This window comes from Thermobia domestica, chromosome 17 (genome assembly GCF_964235325.1).
Source record: "Thermobia domestica chromosome 17, izTheDome1.hap1.1, whole genome shotgun sequence".
Classification (NCBI taxonomy): domain Eukaryota; kingdom Metazoa; phylum Arthropoda; class Insecta; order Zygentoma; family Lepismatidae; genus Thermobia; species Thermobia domestica.
Window position 1 is genome coordinate 110,465,033 of NC_137470.1, and position 16,928 is coordinate 110,481,960.

Sequence of the window (16,928 nt, forward strand, 5' to 3'; positions counted from 1 at the left end):
TGCACAACACACACTTTAAAAAATCAAAATGAGGGTCGAAATTTTGTATTCTGGATCATCTCAAAGACAGGATAACCATCACAACGACTTCTCTGAGTTCTTCATGTTAAGAGGTCTTATCACTGCGAAATTAAAATACCGCTAATTTTACAGTAATTATGTGATATCATCAAATAGATAAAAGATAATCGAAATGTCGAACAAGATCGCCCTAGAAAATATGATTTTTGCATGAGGTATCGTTATCACGAGTCACCTAGTAGCTTTTCGTTGCAGCCATTTAGAAACGCGAAAATAAATGCCGAGTTTCTAAATGGCTGGAAATTGAAAGCAGATAAGTGAGTCGTGATAACGGTATCTCCTATAAAATAATATTGTCTAGGGAGCTCTTGTTCCATTTTTCGATTATCTTTTATCTACTTGAAGATATCACGTAATTACTGTAAAATTAGCGGTATTTTAATTTCGCCGTGATAGGGCCTCTTAAAGAGAATTCAGAGAAACATGGTGGAATGCAGGCCTAGATTGGCTACCTTCCACCTGCTACCTTCCAATCGTCAGCTCTTCCACCTGCTCAAGACTGAAAAGTGAAAACAATGACGTTCAAGACGAAAGTAAATTTGTATTTAAAATGGAAATGTTAAGGTTTTGAAACGACTATCAAGATTTTACATATTTATAAGCAGTATATATACATATACGTACAGGGTATTTCAAAACAATACCGACAACGTTTGGGAGGTGATCCTGACACCAAGATTAGAAAAAAAAAAGTATAGACCAACATGGGTGCACAAATCCGTCATTTCGGAGTTATAAGCTGCCAAAAACATGAAAAAATTAACTTCACAGGACCATAGCTCCAATGCTATGGGACCTACCATAGTCGGGTAAAGACTTCACTTAAAAACTAATATGTGCGCTACCCAAAAATACATGTTTCAGAATCTTGTGGTACTCTCATAATTATTATAAAGGGAGTTCGGCTATAGGCATATAATTTGAAGTACTCACCGACTTCCTGTATAAAAATTGTTGAGGAAGAACCACAGGATTCTGAAACATGGATATTTGGATAGGGCACATGCTAATTTCTAAGTGAAGTCTTGATCCGACTACAGTAGGTCCCATAGTATGCGAGCTATGGACCTTTAAAGTACATTTTTTCATGTTTTCCGCAGCCTATAATTCCGAAATGATGGATTTTTGCACCCAGATTGGTCTATACTTTTTGTCTTATCTTGGTGCCAGGAATCACCTCGCAAACGTGTAGGTGTTGTTTTGAAAACGTTGTATATATATATATAATTTTAGCATGCACAACGGCCGCGATAGAGTTTGTGAGCGCAGCACTAGCTTGGCAGAATTCAGACAGATGGCGGATTGGCTCGACTGGGCAGGCCATTGCGCAAGTATTCACATACAAAGGGTAGCAATGGTGCAACTTCGCGAGACAAAGACGAATCATCAATCACTGTATTTTGTTTTGCAGTCAGTAACAGTTACAATCGACAGATAGGTCATAGGTGCACTTCACTGTGCATTCATTGTATTTGTACATGTCCCGTCTCATATAGCCTCGCTGCTAAAAAAAAAAAAAAAAAAAAAAAAAAGTTAAACTGAAAATCAACTCAACTCAACATGATCCAATTTCGAAACAAGTTCACAGTTATCACATATTAAAGTACGTATCCATGTTTTCACGGATTCCATATAATATTATAGGTTCTTACATTCAAAAATTTTCTACACAGTATTACCATGTTGTCAAAACTATCAAAAAATAAAACCTGGCCATTTTTTAAAAATGTATTTTATTCATTTCACTTCTTTTTATCATATAGATTTCATGCTGATTTTTTTTCATTTCATTCATTTCTTAATGTTTACCATTACGAAAATCATCTCGTACATTCGTTACTCCGTTATTAGAGAATGTTCAATATGGAACTTGCTCAAACCAAAACATAATAGACCAAAAGTTAGTTTCAAACAAATATTTGCTGTATGTAAATTCATTATATACACTGAAAGGTTATATAAACATAAGCTTTCTTTATTTTTTCTTTAAAAAAATGCAGCTTGATTTATTTAAGTTTGGTCATTACGTCTTGATTACATAAAGCCTAGTAAAATCAAAATTGAGAAACTCAATCAAGATGAAAAAAGATTATGAAAATTTTGCACCGCTTTATAAGGAAAAGAACTAGAAGCTTTTTAATTTGAGCAAGTCTCCGTTTTACACAAGTTCCATACTGCACAAGCTTCCAGGAATAGCGATTTAATTTCAAAATTATGTACACTCACGTCCAAAATTATTGTCGCGTGTCTATAAACATGTTGTTGTAGGGATATAATTTGATAACGAATTCGTCCGGTATTTCTTATAATGTTAATATGTGTATAATCGGCAAAGAAATGTATGTGGCAAATTCCATGTCAAAAGAGCAGTAAATAAGAACAATAAAATGAAAATTAATCTTTCTTGTCCATTTAGCAACATTTTGTTTTACTCATTCTAATTTTCGTATTTATAATTCTTTTCCTATGAAATTTACCACAAACATACATTTCCCGATTATACACATAGTATCAGTATTAAAAGTGCCCTGCAACATCATTATCAAATTATATTCTTACAAGAGGACAGTTATAGATATGCGACAATCATTTTGGACATGAATATACCTTCAATTCATTTTAACATCACACACTAATGATTGTTCAATACAGCAATTCACTAGCAATATTTTATCACTTCATTACAATCTTTATTAATAACAAACATATTCACAAGTACTACTTAAAACAAAAGTTAACGCAATGATTTACAATTCTTAAACACAAGGAGTAGGATGCTGTTTTGCTCCTTATTTGGCTTAGCCACTGAAAGTTCTAATCCATTCTTTCTAATTAGTATATACAAGTTCTTACCAGATTATGATTTGATTCATTAAATAACGTAGCTATATTAAGAAAATATTCTACAACTAAAATTATTCACAAATTACCTACTACCAAGATAACTCAATAACAACAGGCAAATTGGAGTTGGAGGTTAAAACAAGAAATACATGTTCACATATGACGTTATTTGCTTAGACCTTTTTGAGGTACTTTCTCTTAACTCCGAGAGAGAAAAAGTTCTATGTCGGGTAGGCAGTGAAAAATGTACGTTAATACCGTATTTGCGCGAATATAAGCCACACTTTCCCCCTCAGATCATAAATCGTCAATTTCAATGACATGTACACGCATTTTGTAGGTTGAAATTAATATCATTACAAGTTAGGCTTTGTAAAACCATCCAAGACTTAAGAAGAAAATAGCAGAAAAACATATCTTGTTCGCAAAAATTGCCACCTGCACTGGATACCGGTAACATCTTACACTGGCATAAAAAGCAATTGTACATTTAATAGTTTTATTAACAGAAATACGTATCTTTGTTATACAGTATATACAGGGTGTCTCAAAAGTCCCCTGACATAGAGTAACTTTGTTATTATCAGAGTTACAACAAAATGTAAGAGTGGAAACTGTCTCCAAATATGATGTTTTCAATCTAAAATGAAGTTTTTTTTTTTTTTTTTTTTTTTTTTTTTTTATCGGACGAACCGTTTGGGCTGTACACTCTTTATGCGCCCAATGTTAAACGAAAATACAACGCTGCCATTAATAAAGGGGCCAGGGAAAGTAACGGCGGGACAGGAGGTGAATACAGTTTGTTAGATTATAGTGAATGGAGGCATGTTTGAAATGGGGGCTGGTCATCGACACATTAGTGTAAAATACCGTAACTTCATTCACTTATGTTGTGAGTCTAGGTAAATAGCAACGTCTCATTTTCATTTAACATTGGGCGCATAAAGAGTGTACAGCCCAAACGGCTCGTCCGATTTAAAAAACTCCTTCACTTTGGATTGAAAACATCATATTTGGAGACGGTTTTCCCCTCTTACCTTTTGTTGTAACTCTAATAAGTAACAGAGTTACCTTATGTCAGGGGACTTCTGAGACGTCTTGTACAATATATACTGAATATTTATGTACAGTAGCTGATGCTGAAAAAAGAAAAGCAACTTTGTTTTACAAAACTGTGTCAGCTTGTTTGTACCCACCCAAATCAAGCACAATCACCTCCCATCATCTCAGTAACACCAGAGTCTAATTCTTCACCCTCGCTAGACGATCCAGAATGTTACTCAGAGTCACTATCACAAGGAGGGTAATCTTCGTGACTCAACCTTAGTTATGCGGGAGTTAAAGGAGGGGAGGAAGAGAGATGGATCTCAAAGTACTGTCTAATTGAACTTTCTCGTAAATTTGGTACTGCGGCCTATATTCGTGCAAGTACAGTAGTCTTCTTAAAAGACATTAATCCATGGTTATGGTCTTCTTAAACTCTGTACCCACTTTTGTTTCAATTATACAGCCTCTTCAATATTGTTGGATCATTCTTTTGAGAAAATGAACCGCGTGCAATGTTGGAGGTCGTTCCTTTCCTTTCTCTCTCTTTGGGAAAACGAAGCTTGCCAAATCATGCGAGAAGCACATTACAAATTATAGTGGCCACGATGTAGAAAACCAGCGTCATATGTGGACATATACGGGTGCTTTACATCTCAGCAAGGCACAATTTTCCTTACTTATCAAACTGCCTTCGTATATTACCATATTTGCCGGAAAATAAGACGCGCCGCAATATAGGCGCACCATATTTTCTGTAATCAGTTGTGGAAGAAAACATTGTCGCTGCATATTATAAATTCCTTTTTAATACGTGTTTGTTGTTTTATATTTTAACAAACATACACAGTATATGGAGTTATCAATTTTTCACTAAATGTAGAGTAGTATGAGCGTCTCGGAATGCCACGGAAAAGCATACATACTGTGAAATAGTGAATAGAGCAATTATATCCAAAGTGCGTTTAGTAAGTGACTAAAACGTAGGTAAACAAAATGTATACCACAAGGAAGCAAGAAAAACAAAAACGACACGGAATTGGGAATACTTAAAATTGAGAACCAATATCTCTGAATTGGTATATTAGACGCATTATTTATTTATTTATTTTAAACTTGTTCGTAAAGAACAGAGTGTATATAATACTCCGACATATATAGTAAGTGCTGTCTCAAAGCACAAAAAGGATAAGCATCTGTTTCAACTGCATCGAATAAAAGACAGGTCAATATGCTGTTTATCTAAATTACGGGACATTTTTCTAATACCATAATGTATTTTGCTAACAATTCTTTGGAGCATGAAGTAGATCACAAATGAACATCTTAATATGCATATGGCAGAAATATAACAAACACAAATACATACATATATATATATACACATGCTAACAAACCTGCTTATAAATAAATTTCTATGACAAGAAAACAAAAACACTATTACAACTAATATAACCTGCATACTTAGACAAGATTCAATCGAAACTTCATTTTCTATATCTTAGAATTCATTTCTATCGCGTAATTGCATAATAGTACGTGAAATCATAATAACAAGAACATTATATTATTTTTTTACATTTAATTTGTGTGTCGCACAAATTAACTAAGGACCTTAAACTAGCACATCGGAAAGCAAAGGAAAAATACAAGCCCGGAAACAAAAGCTGAGATACACTATACACTTTTATATATACTTATTTACACATTAGGCATTTTTGCCGATTAACGTTACTTTAAACGTACTATGACTTATATATATTATTCCTTTATTATTTCACTCTTCTCTTCTTTTTTTTATCTTTTAAATAAGAGATCAAAGTTCATTTTTCCGTATAAAAATAATAAAAACTGATTTACACAGTTATATCACAGTAAGAAACTTGCCACCAAATTTAGACACTTCACTAGCATTTAGTATGTTTAAAACACACGATCCTGGTAGCCACCATCCATTAGCGATGACGTAGGCTTTGCCTGTCCCATCTGCTGCGGATGTGGACGCATATGTCCTGCTCTTCGCGGCGGAGCTAAATATTCAAACATGCTCTGTGTATGTTGAGCTAACATTTTTGATAAATCACACGGCATAGGATCAGTCCAGAAGAAATCATGGTTCAGTGCGGAGTCGCTGTCATAACGTTTACTAGGGTCAAGGGTCAACAACTTGTCCAAAAGTTCCAATGCAACAGGATCCTTTACATAAGGACGTAATCTATCTTTCACTTTACGCTTCTGGCCTTTTGGAAGATCCATCTTGTTATAAAGTTCCAGATTTTCCACACCCGGCCACACTTCCTCGTTTATAGAACCACAAAGCTGCGATATTAGCGTCAGCTGCTGTTGCTCTGTATTACCCTGTTAATAAACACAAACAATTATTATTACTATTTCTATGGTTTCAGTTTGTAAGTCAAAAATCACACCATTTACAACTAGTAACTATTTCGCATGGATAAAATTATTTATTTCACAAATAAATACTATACCTAGTGCTGGCATATACTTTGTCCCTACTTCTACCAACCTCTACAATGGTTCCCGTTGGTGCTGAGAAGTTGGTAAGCGTAACTCAAGGACATATAACTCAGCACGATAAAGAATACACCAGTTGTGTAGCAGCAGGTACCCTAAAGATGAAGTGGGGAATCCGAACTGCCGCATTCACAGAACCGCATTGCTGTGATTGCGCCATACGCGTGTAACCAGTAAAGATTTGGAGGCTCTTAAAGCCGCTACAAATCACAGGAGGAAATCGTTTATCGCGCCATTAACTGGTACAATATGACGTCCTCTGTCTCTGATGGAGCAGAGATCGATGCTGTTGCCCGAAGAATTCACAGAAATCAGCTCAGAATGCAGAAAATCATGTCAAGGGAAATGAAAAGCCCACTTCGTATCATGTCGTGCAGTATTAAAAACATATGAGAATTGGAGCCTGTAGACGAAACACTAGTCATAGACTAGTTTGTTTGCATTACAAAAGGAGACAACAAGAGCAAAGCGGCAGTTTGAGAGAGACACAAAAATTCGGCACTGCCACATCTTTTTCACATTTTCATTGCAGACCAAAAATTTACCCGTCAAAGCGATAGTGTAGGCACATAGCTTTCAGAAGGAAGCTGACGAAATTCCTAAGGCGGAAAATGGGACATTACTCAATTTCCGTGATACTTGGGTAGAGGGTGTCACATAACTGCATTTCTGCAAAAGGAGGGGGTGTAAAACATGTGCCGTCAACTGTCAAAGCTGTGTGGTGGAGACAGTTGTGAAGGCTTAAGCACAATATACAATATGGGACAAAGGTGCCTAAGTTTAGATGGAGAGACACCATATTGGAGTTAGGGAGAATTAAGATAGTACCGCAACATCATGGCGGCCGTCTTGAAGTCCTCCATCTTGGATTCAGGACTAAAAGATTTAATATGGTGGGTTTATGGACACGTTTTGGGGTGCTTTTCACGACAAACACATGCCTGACGTTATTTCCAACTTACCTCTAATCATTTAATATTTATTACCTTCACACAGAAAAAAATAAGATATTGAAACAACACAAAATGACTACCACTTTAGTGTGTTACTTTAAAATTCGGATTCATTATGTTGATCTGTGTATCCCCCTATGCCTCCGTACATAGGAACCAGTAAGTGGACCGAATGTACGAAGATACTTTTCAGAAAATATATATATAAACACGTAGATATCCTGAGTTTTATTATTATTATTATTATTATCTCACCGAACTATAAGCTACTACTCCTACTCCTGCAGGGTTCCTACTCTAATATTGATCTATAAAATATGAACAACAATGGTCTGAGCCATTTTTGAGAAAACCATGCGGAAAAAAAAATATCATTCTACCAGCAAATTATCCCCTTCAGCTTTTTCCAAGGGAAATCAGCTACTATATCACATGACTACTATGAGATACGTATATACAAAATATTAACAAAATCACCTGAGCTGTTTTGAGAAAACTGTTTGAAAGAAACCTCAGTTCCAAAAGTACATTACCACTTGTGGATGTTTTTTCAGGGGAAATTATTTACTCCATATTGTAGGATTGCTAGTTAAATATTTGTTTATGCAATATAGAGAAACTCCTTGGAGCCGTTAACAAAAAACTGCCATTTTCGATTTTTACTATCCGGCAATCTATCCTTATTTTAAATTACTTACATACATTGTAGTAATGTTCCTTAATAATTCTTTTCCTCAATATTTCGAGTGCGACACTCCGATACTCATCCTCACGGACACACAATGGCTTAAATCATTGTTCACAATACGATCGTCACATTTTATTTTTATTTATTTATTTATTTATTTGGGTGTTTAATCGTAAATATCTAAAAGGTTACGTAAATTATAAAATTACCATTGTTGAGCCAAAAAAAAAGTGACGATCGTGTTGTGAAAATGGACTTAAGACATTGTATGCCCCTGAGAATGAGTGATCGGGGTCACACTTAAAATACTGGGATCCAGTTTGTCCAATTGCTCTCGCGTTACGTCATCATCTTTCCTCTATCATGGAGCTCCTCCGTGGCTAAGCGGTTAGCGAGCGCGCCTTTGGCGTGGGAGACCCGGTTTCGATTCCCGGCGGGAGCTCATGTGATTCGGGTTCCACGTTAATCAGTGGGTCCACGTCTCATATAGCCTCGCTGCTGAAAGGGACGTTAAACTCAAAATCAACTCAACTCAACTCTCCTCTATCATGGCAAAGCAAGTATTTTCGGATCGGACTGTAAGCACATTTTGAACTGTTCATTAATCTTTTCCGTGAGTGTCTATTGAATATTCCTAGTTTAGGAAGAAATACATACACACACTTCTAGCATATGAGGAAGTAAAGCTGTCAAGTGTATTAACCAAGTGGAATTTTCAACTTCTTTATGCTTTACAAAAAAAAAAAAAAAAAAAAAAAAAAAAAAAAAAAATGCCTCATTAACAAAGCGCAAAAGTAATTGGTGCAAGATTTCGGTCCATTTTAAATTTTCAACTTGTTTCAACTTTGTGTTGCACCCTACGTACCAAAAACCCAAAACGGATGCACACAAGTGTTCTAACGCCAAAAATGTGAACGCAGTAAACAAGAAAACGAGTGTTACTAAAATTCCATTTCTACCTTATATTAAAAAAAAACCTTTATATTTGATCGATGGACATACACTCATGTCTATAGTTAAGGGATTTCTGAGAAATACCAAACATGTGGAATGGCGTGCAGGTTCACAGATGTATAAGATAGATCCAGCGTGGCCAATACGATGATGAAGCACTGTAACACTGGACACGAGCATTGGTATACACTTATCCTGTCTGATCTCTTCTACCGGGGTCACACATGTTGCGGTAATGGTACAATAACCTCTCAGTGCGAGGTATGATCATCATAAGTGAGTATACAGGTTGTATGGAAGTTCTCATGTAAATCGGCCCGTCCAGTACTTCTGTGATAACGAATCCATTTCATGATAAGAAATGTTCGCAAGTCGACATTAGTCCGTGGTGGTGGAAATGGAGATGCCATCCTGCGGCTAGGAGCTTCCAGGCATGCTCAATAATACTTGAAGTTCAGAAAGAGAGAGAGAGATGGACAACTCTGGCGCGTGATATCTTATTGTTTTGAATATGCCTATACTAGGTAGGCTTAAATATCATCCATCAGACGAAAGCCAGGCTGTATCAACCAAGAAGAAGTCTCTCATACTGTTGCTGGACGGCATACTCATAAATCATGAAAATAACAATAACCAGATGGAATACATGCAGTAGTGTTCGTGCCCTTGGCATAATTTATATTATAGCGTGTCTTCTGGGCACGCCAGACGAACAGACGCCAGAAACAGTTTGAAGCTAATACAGAAATTATCCACGAAGAGTACACTACCCCAAATTTTAAAGCCCAAGCACAGTAGGCAAACACCATGTCAAATTAGTCTGGTGGAATTTCGCAGATAGCTCTGCATACAGAGCAATCTTGTATAGTCGGTGATACAGTTTGTTGAGAGATATCGGTGCCAGAGGCTGCTGCGAAATATCTCACTGACTATGCAAAATGCTATAATGGTCGCGTGTCTTTGGGCATTTAGAACCATACAACGATGAGTAATGGGTATGTGGGCAACTTTTTCCATATTACTGTCGAATGTTTACTTTCACATGGAATCGTTTCCAGAGCTGCAAAATGGCGTCACTGGCGATTTTACTCCCCTCTACACCACCTACTACAGACTTTGGCCGGTTTCAAATCTAACGACTATACAACAAGCGTAATGTCATTCAGATGGCTCTTAATGTTGTTCTATCCTGTGTGTATTGGCGTGCTGTAAGATATGCGCCCGATACGCAATGTCCGAAACAGAATAATCTGGATCGTAGCTGACCTGGGTGACACGTTACGTTCAGTGGTAACAGAGCACATTATGGTACCATAGTGGATTTCGCAAATCCAGGCTTAAGTGTATTATCCGGTACTAAATATAATTGCATATCCAACATAATGCATTTACTTAATGACTACACAATCGAGAAGAACAATTGAACTATTCGGGTGAACAGAATTAGTACCACTTACTTAATTTTTCGCCTCTATGTTTTTTTGAAAAATATAGACTGACTATAAAATCCGTGCTAATTGCCCAAATAAAAATGTTGAGTAAGGAGCCTAGATTTTAATTCAAAACTGATGGCAAATAGGCCCACGCGCATTCTTCTAACGATTATTTGAACCACTTCCACAGTGAATACTAGGTAGCCCGATTTTAACTAAGCAGTGTTTGGCACATAGCCCACATTTTGACATTAAACTGAAATTTTCCGTTTTTAGCACTTAGCACGGATTTCGTTTTCAGTCTACAAACGTCCGTTATAAATTCCCAATCAACTCGAAGCATCGCAATTTTCTACACTGTGCAAGTTCCTTACAATGACCGTTCTATAAGATCAAGTGGCGCAAAGCTTACGTCAATCACTACGGCTCGCTAACCTTGGAAGTTTATTATTTTTTAATACCCCACAAGCTTCATTACTGTACCTAGGTATTCTAATTACAATTGCAGACCATCAACTCTTGCCTACCGTCACTAATGTGCCCAATTCACAAATCTAAATAATATATATGAATCGGTATTTGTTAAAACAATATCTATTACTTTTACTTCTTTTAAGGAATGTGTATTGATAGGGTTGTCATTTACTGAAAAAAATAACGAGATTTTCTTTTTCATAAACGTTGTTTTAATTCTAAATAACAACCGTATCCATACAGATTTCAGAAAGGAAAAAACACTAACGTTGTTTTAACAAATATCGATTCATATAAACAAACTCTTCGATATCATTTATTATTATTATTATTATTATTAAAAATAATTTCAATTTTGCCGTAAGTCTAATTCTTTTACGACACTTTGAATACATCTTCCTACACTGCTATACATTAGAACTGTTAACTACCTGCATTATAGGACTTCTTGTCCACATTTCTGCCATAATACAACCAGCACCCCACAGATCTACAGGTGGACCATAATTTCTATCACCTAGCAACAGTTCTGGAGGCCGATACCATAGTGTTACAACGCGATTTGTATACCTGAAAAACATATTTAAAAAACAACAAGTAAGTAGACAATAAGTCGTTAATAACGAAATTACACTTATTTCTTTACTATTCACTAAGATACTCTAACTACTTTGAAATAATATGCTAATGAAATTGACCGAAACAGAATATAACTGCATCGAAAATTTTAATTTAACGTCCCACGGTTATGTCCTTTGGGCTAATGGGGACGGATGATTAAATGAAAATAGCTAATTACGGAAGAATACGTGGAATGGACACGCTGCTTGCCAACACAAACTCATATAACCTGAGATTGAGTAGCCCCTAACACAAGAGAGAAGCGCTCTACCACAGACTCACCGAGCTCCCGAGCTTATGAATAGTGTTACTGTGTTCTTGTAGGTTTGGCATGACGTAATCAGGCCCCAACTGAAAACAAAGCATCATTACTGCAATATACCTTCCACGTTTCTAGTGTCCCTGTTAGCTATGTTCAGCGTAAGTAATTTAAAAATTTAAAAAAAAAAAAATCTGATCATCCCATTATGATGTTACCACCGATACATCATCATCTCTATCTCTGCTGAGAAATGCAGCCACTAAAGGGAAGGCTACCAACTTTATATTCTCCCACTTTTTGTTTTTCTTCATTTGTCTCTTTTCACTTGTTTGTGAGAAGTTTTTTAGCACATTTGTGTGGTATGTTGTCTGTCTTCGAGCTACTTGACAGAAAAACATTAATTAGCATGAAAAAGAAGGAGACAACGGAGATGACAAAGACTTTTGATTAAGACCAATTTAAAACTTTTGATTACTCAGCCATCGGTATATCAATTCAAGAAACGAAGCGAGTTGATTGCTAAATTTAATATTTTATATATATTTCTTTAAGGGTTATTCAATATCGGACTTCCGAAGATAAAACGGATTAAACTTATTGACCGTGCATATGGCGACAACCTCTAGCCACGACTTCCTTCAGTTTTAATTAAAATGGAGAAAGTCTGAGAGAGAGAGAGAGATAGGAAAGACAAGGGAAAGGTAAAGGAAGTAGAAGGACGAGGAGGAGAATGGAAGGAAGAAAGAAGGATAGGAAGGTCTTCTGATGAAACTATATTAAATCGGAGATCGTAAAAGACAAGAGTAAAATGTTACCGAAAAGTGATATTGGATAGTCAATGGTGAAGACAGAAGAAGACGAAAGAGGGAAGGAAAGAAGAAATAGAGACGAAAAATACGGGATAATTATCGAAATATACTAAAGCAGCTTAAAGTGGTACAGAAGATTCTTTATATTCCCGTTCTATTACTTGAGAATCGAGTTTGAACTGTTCATGGTAAGACACACGTTAATTCTTGGCTGAGATGTTTTATTACTCCCGACCTGGCACCACCACACTATCGTTTTGTTTCCATCTCTGACACGTGATTTTCACAGTCCTATTTTCATAGAATTTAACACCATTCAGGGAGTTTTGCAGACTTACTTGACCAGAAATCACAGAAGTTCTACAGCGACGGGATTATGGTGCTGCAAAAATGATAAGAGGGTCATCGAACAAAATGGACCATATGTGGTTTCATAATGTTATTTTTAAAACACGATAAGTGTCCTCAAATTTAAATTTCAAAAACTCTACTTTTTAGACAACCCGATATTTAAACTTCTCACTGCTGACATTCTCATAGCACGACGAAGCGGAAAAATCAGTACAACATGCTTCTTACTAACCCTGAAAGATAGCAGAGCATGATGGAAGTTCAAAACCACGTTGAAAACTCATATTCTAAGCCACAAAAGGCAGCTTTCTAACGTATAACCATAGTTGTAAACGTGACGGCGGGCGTAATAATAGCACCGAATTCTGAGGCTGTCACTGTAATGGCTGCAACAGTAAAAAGAATAGGAGATTTTCCAAACTCATTTTGGCTCTATAGGGGGCGCCGCGGCTCAGTGGTAGAGCGTTCACCTCCGGTGCTTGGGGTCCCTGGTTCGATCCCAGCTCGCACCGTGTGGACTTCGTGGTAGACAAACACCGTGCTCGTGGGTTTTCTCGGGGTTCTCCCGTTTCCTCCCACTTTCTTCATTCCACCATTTCATTCATTTCTCATCATCACCGTCTCCTTTAGCCTAACCTGCATAACTGTGGGACGTAAAACTGAAAGATTTCATTTCATTTTGGCCCTACAGGAAAGAACTGCTAATTTCTTTCTTCGTCTGTCTAGGTCTTGCCTGCATATTATATTATGAAATGTGAATTCGGATGTTCTCAGCCATTTACGATCTTTAAATTAAAAAAAAAAAAAAAAAAAAACGTAAATAGCATGCACAATTTTGGCAAATTATGATGGTCGTACGAGTTGGCACTGTGAAGATGTATTTATCCACTGTACCGTTCAGAGCTTTAGTACCTGATTCAAAAACGTAAATTATCTACCCATTTCTATATTTATTCTGGTTCGATCCTAGTCCATGTGGAGTTTGTGGCGTCCCAACATCGTGAGAGTGGGTTTTGTCGGAATTATCCCGCTTCCTTCCACATTCTCATTTCACCAACTGATTCACAATCATTTACTTCCACATAGATCATCCTTAAACCTAAAAGGCATAATCGTAAAATGTAAGAGCAGGAACTTCATTTCATTCTGATTTCTCAAGTCTATAAGGTTATAAACGAACAAAACGAATACAGAGAAGTTTCTATATTTCGTTATGACGTCTTCCGCTAACCTCTTTCTCTTCACGTACAATTTTTCTGTTTTGATATCGTCCATCAATTGTAGCCTCCTTCCTCCCTCCCTCTCTTTCCTGCCACCATACCATCCAGCTCGTCCCTCATAATACAGTTCCTTCTTAGCCAATGTCCCAACCAGTTTCTCTTCCTCTTCTCTAAAATTATTCTTTCCCCCCCACCATTTCTAATATCCTCTCAATCATTCGTTTTACGCTCGACGCAACTAGTTCTCTCCATTCTTCTCCACACCCACATTTCGAAAGCTCCCAGTCGTTTTGCATCACTTTCTGTCACTTTCGTTCAATCCATGTTCCTGTGTCATGCAGTACAATACTCCACACAAAGCGTTTTATGAGTTTTTCTCAAGTCTTTATTGAAAGTCCCACAAAATAATCTTTCCTTCCCCCTAAGGGCTTCTTTCGCAATTCCTACTCAGCTTTACAATCTTATTAATAGTTTTTTCTTCTTTTTTTAAATTTTGAAAAATTCAGAACAGTATGACGTTCCGTTATCGTCAATGGTATTCAACAGACATATACTACCAAGCACTCATTTCCAAAAAAAAAAAATCATTTTTTCTTTTTTATAACTCAAGAAGTTTCAGTACTATAATGTTATGTTGGTATCAATAGTTTACTATGAAACATACCAATTCTTCCTTTTTCATCCTTAACTTGATTTTTTTTAAGTATATACCGTATGCGACCGATGAAGCTGGAGTTTAAACTTAAATGAAATTTTCGCAGAAAAAAAAAGGAAAAAGACTGCCTAACTGCTATTTAAAACAGAAACATATGGAAAAAACGTCTTATTAAACGTTCATTTCAAGCACAAGAAAGTAAATCATGAGATATTGATTACCTATATTGTAAATACAATGTGAACTTATAACAAAGATTTCTCCTTAAGAAATCCCTAATAAGGAAACTTCGTTTTAAAGAAAATGTCAAATATACCATGATGTAATAGTACCGTCAATGGCCCTGAGAAAATTAATTCCGGCTAACTTAATAGTGTACAAGCAATAACTTCTGAAGTGAATTTTGCTGGACTTGTTACCTACATTATACAATAAAGAAAATTACGTTACATTACCTGTTGGCTTGACCATTCTTGTTCGCACTGAATGCTCTCGCTAAACCAAAATCTGCAAGCTTCAAGATCCCATTTTTTGTGATAAGCACATTTGCAGCCTTCATATCCCTATGAAGGATCTGAAATAAACAAATATACTCTGTACTTTCAACCAATACGCAGACTGCGAAATAACACCAACATTTGGCTGGTGACTCCTTATACAAAAATCTAATAAACATGTCTCCTTTTAGGGCTATACGGGACCGAGAATGTGGTTCTTTATCTCTCTGTAACTTCGTTTCATAAACTGGGTTCTATAATTTTGTGTAAATAAAGGTCTATGTTTATGGGAAAGAAAAGAAATACATAGGAAAACTTGTTCTTTACTTGAAATTTTCCCAACATCTTTATGAATTAAGAGCAGGTAGATACTTGTCTCCCTTATGTTTTGGTTCTCTTGGTTATTAATAGTCAAGGTCAAAGTTAACCTCATTTTTCTACATTATTTAAACAATACCGAAATTTTACTTCCTGAACTTGAAAGGTCATTGAAATCTCTATGGTATAAAGTCTGAATCCTTTTCTGGCACTAATTTTCAACCTCTTTAAGGAGACACGCTTTAATCAAAGTGACATGATAAAAAACAGTTCAAGTTAATTGTTAACTATGTTCCAAAATCTATTTCAAACAGTTCAATGGTGTGGATTTGTACAACAAACAAACATAAAACAAACATTGAGCTTTACATAAGAATGAAGTCGTCCTATCTTATTAATGTCACTATATTCACTATATCAGCATTTCTCAAACTTTTTTCAAGTGAGAAGCTCAAACGTTCATAATTATTTCATGCTTGGAGTATATGTTAATACCAGTATATTTATATTTTTTAAAATGGTATTAATTACAATTTCCTTAAGTTTATTGGAGTATCAACAGTCGAAAATAGATATTAGTCTTTTACAAACAACAGAAGGCTATCAGTAATATTATACAATAAAACGTCTATAAATGTTACTACAACTTTCCTGATCTTTACCGTATTCAACTGTATAATCTATATCTATTTAACGGAGGTGGTAGCTCAGTGGTGGAGCGCTCATCTCTGATGTGTGTGGTTCCTGGTTCGATCCCAGCTCCCCTAAGTGAGCTTTGTGGTGGACAAACACAGTGTGGGGGGGATTTTTAGGAGTTCTCCCTTTCCTCCCACTTTCATCATTTCACCATTATCATCCATCTCATGATCACAGTCTCCCTTAGTCTTGGTGCATAATAGTGTGACGTAAAACTAAAATATAACTATTTACGTTTTTCAACTGTAGTGTGTGATACATGATTCATTTCAATTTTACTTTTTTTTACCATTTCAGACTAATGTTCACTCTAAGAGGACCACAAGCGCAGACCTCGAAGACCAGTTAAGAGCAACGGACCGCAGTTTGAGAAATACTACTCCATAGGCTATATTTAAAAAAATGTGTTTAGTCTTCCACAGGTTCAATATTTTAACTATTAACTTTAGTTTTGATAATTAAAACCAAAAGGTTTGCTATTGAATTATAAACT

General features: G+C 36.1%; 1 protein-coding gene across 3 annotated transcripts in view; it reads right to left on the minus strand.

Moving 5' to 3' along the window:
- Window positions 1-1,795: 1,795 nt before the first annotated feature.
- Cdk9 (Cyclin-dependent kinase 9) overlaps window positions 1,796-16,928 on the minus strand; it is a 57,716-nt gene continuing 42,583 nt past the window's right edge. For all 3 annotated transcript variants that reach the window (XM_081744137.1, XM_081744139.1, XM_081744138.1), the window contains exons 6-8: window positions 15,380-15,498; window positions 11,438-11,576; window positions 1,796-6,327 (exon numbers count right to left, since the gene is read on the minus strand). In XM_081744137.1, coding sequence (XP_081600263.1) covers window positions 5,893-6,327; window positions 11,438-11,576; window positions 15,380-15,498 — 693 coding nt within the window. In that variant the 3' untranslated portion in view covers window positions 1,796-5,892. The remainder of the gene's footprint in view (window positions 6,328-11,437; window positions 11,577-15,379; window positions 15,499-16,928) is intronic.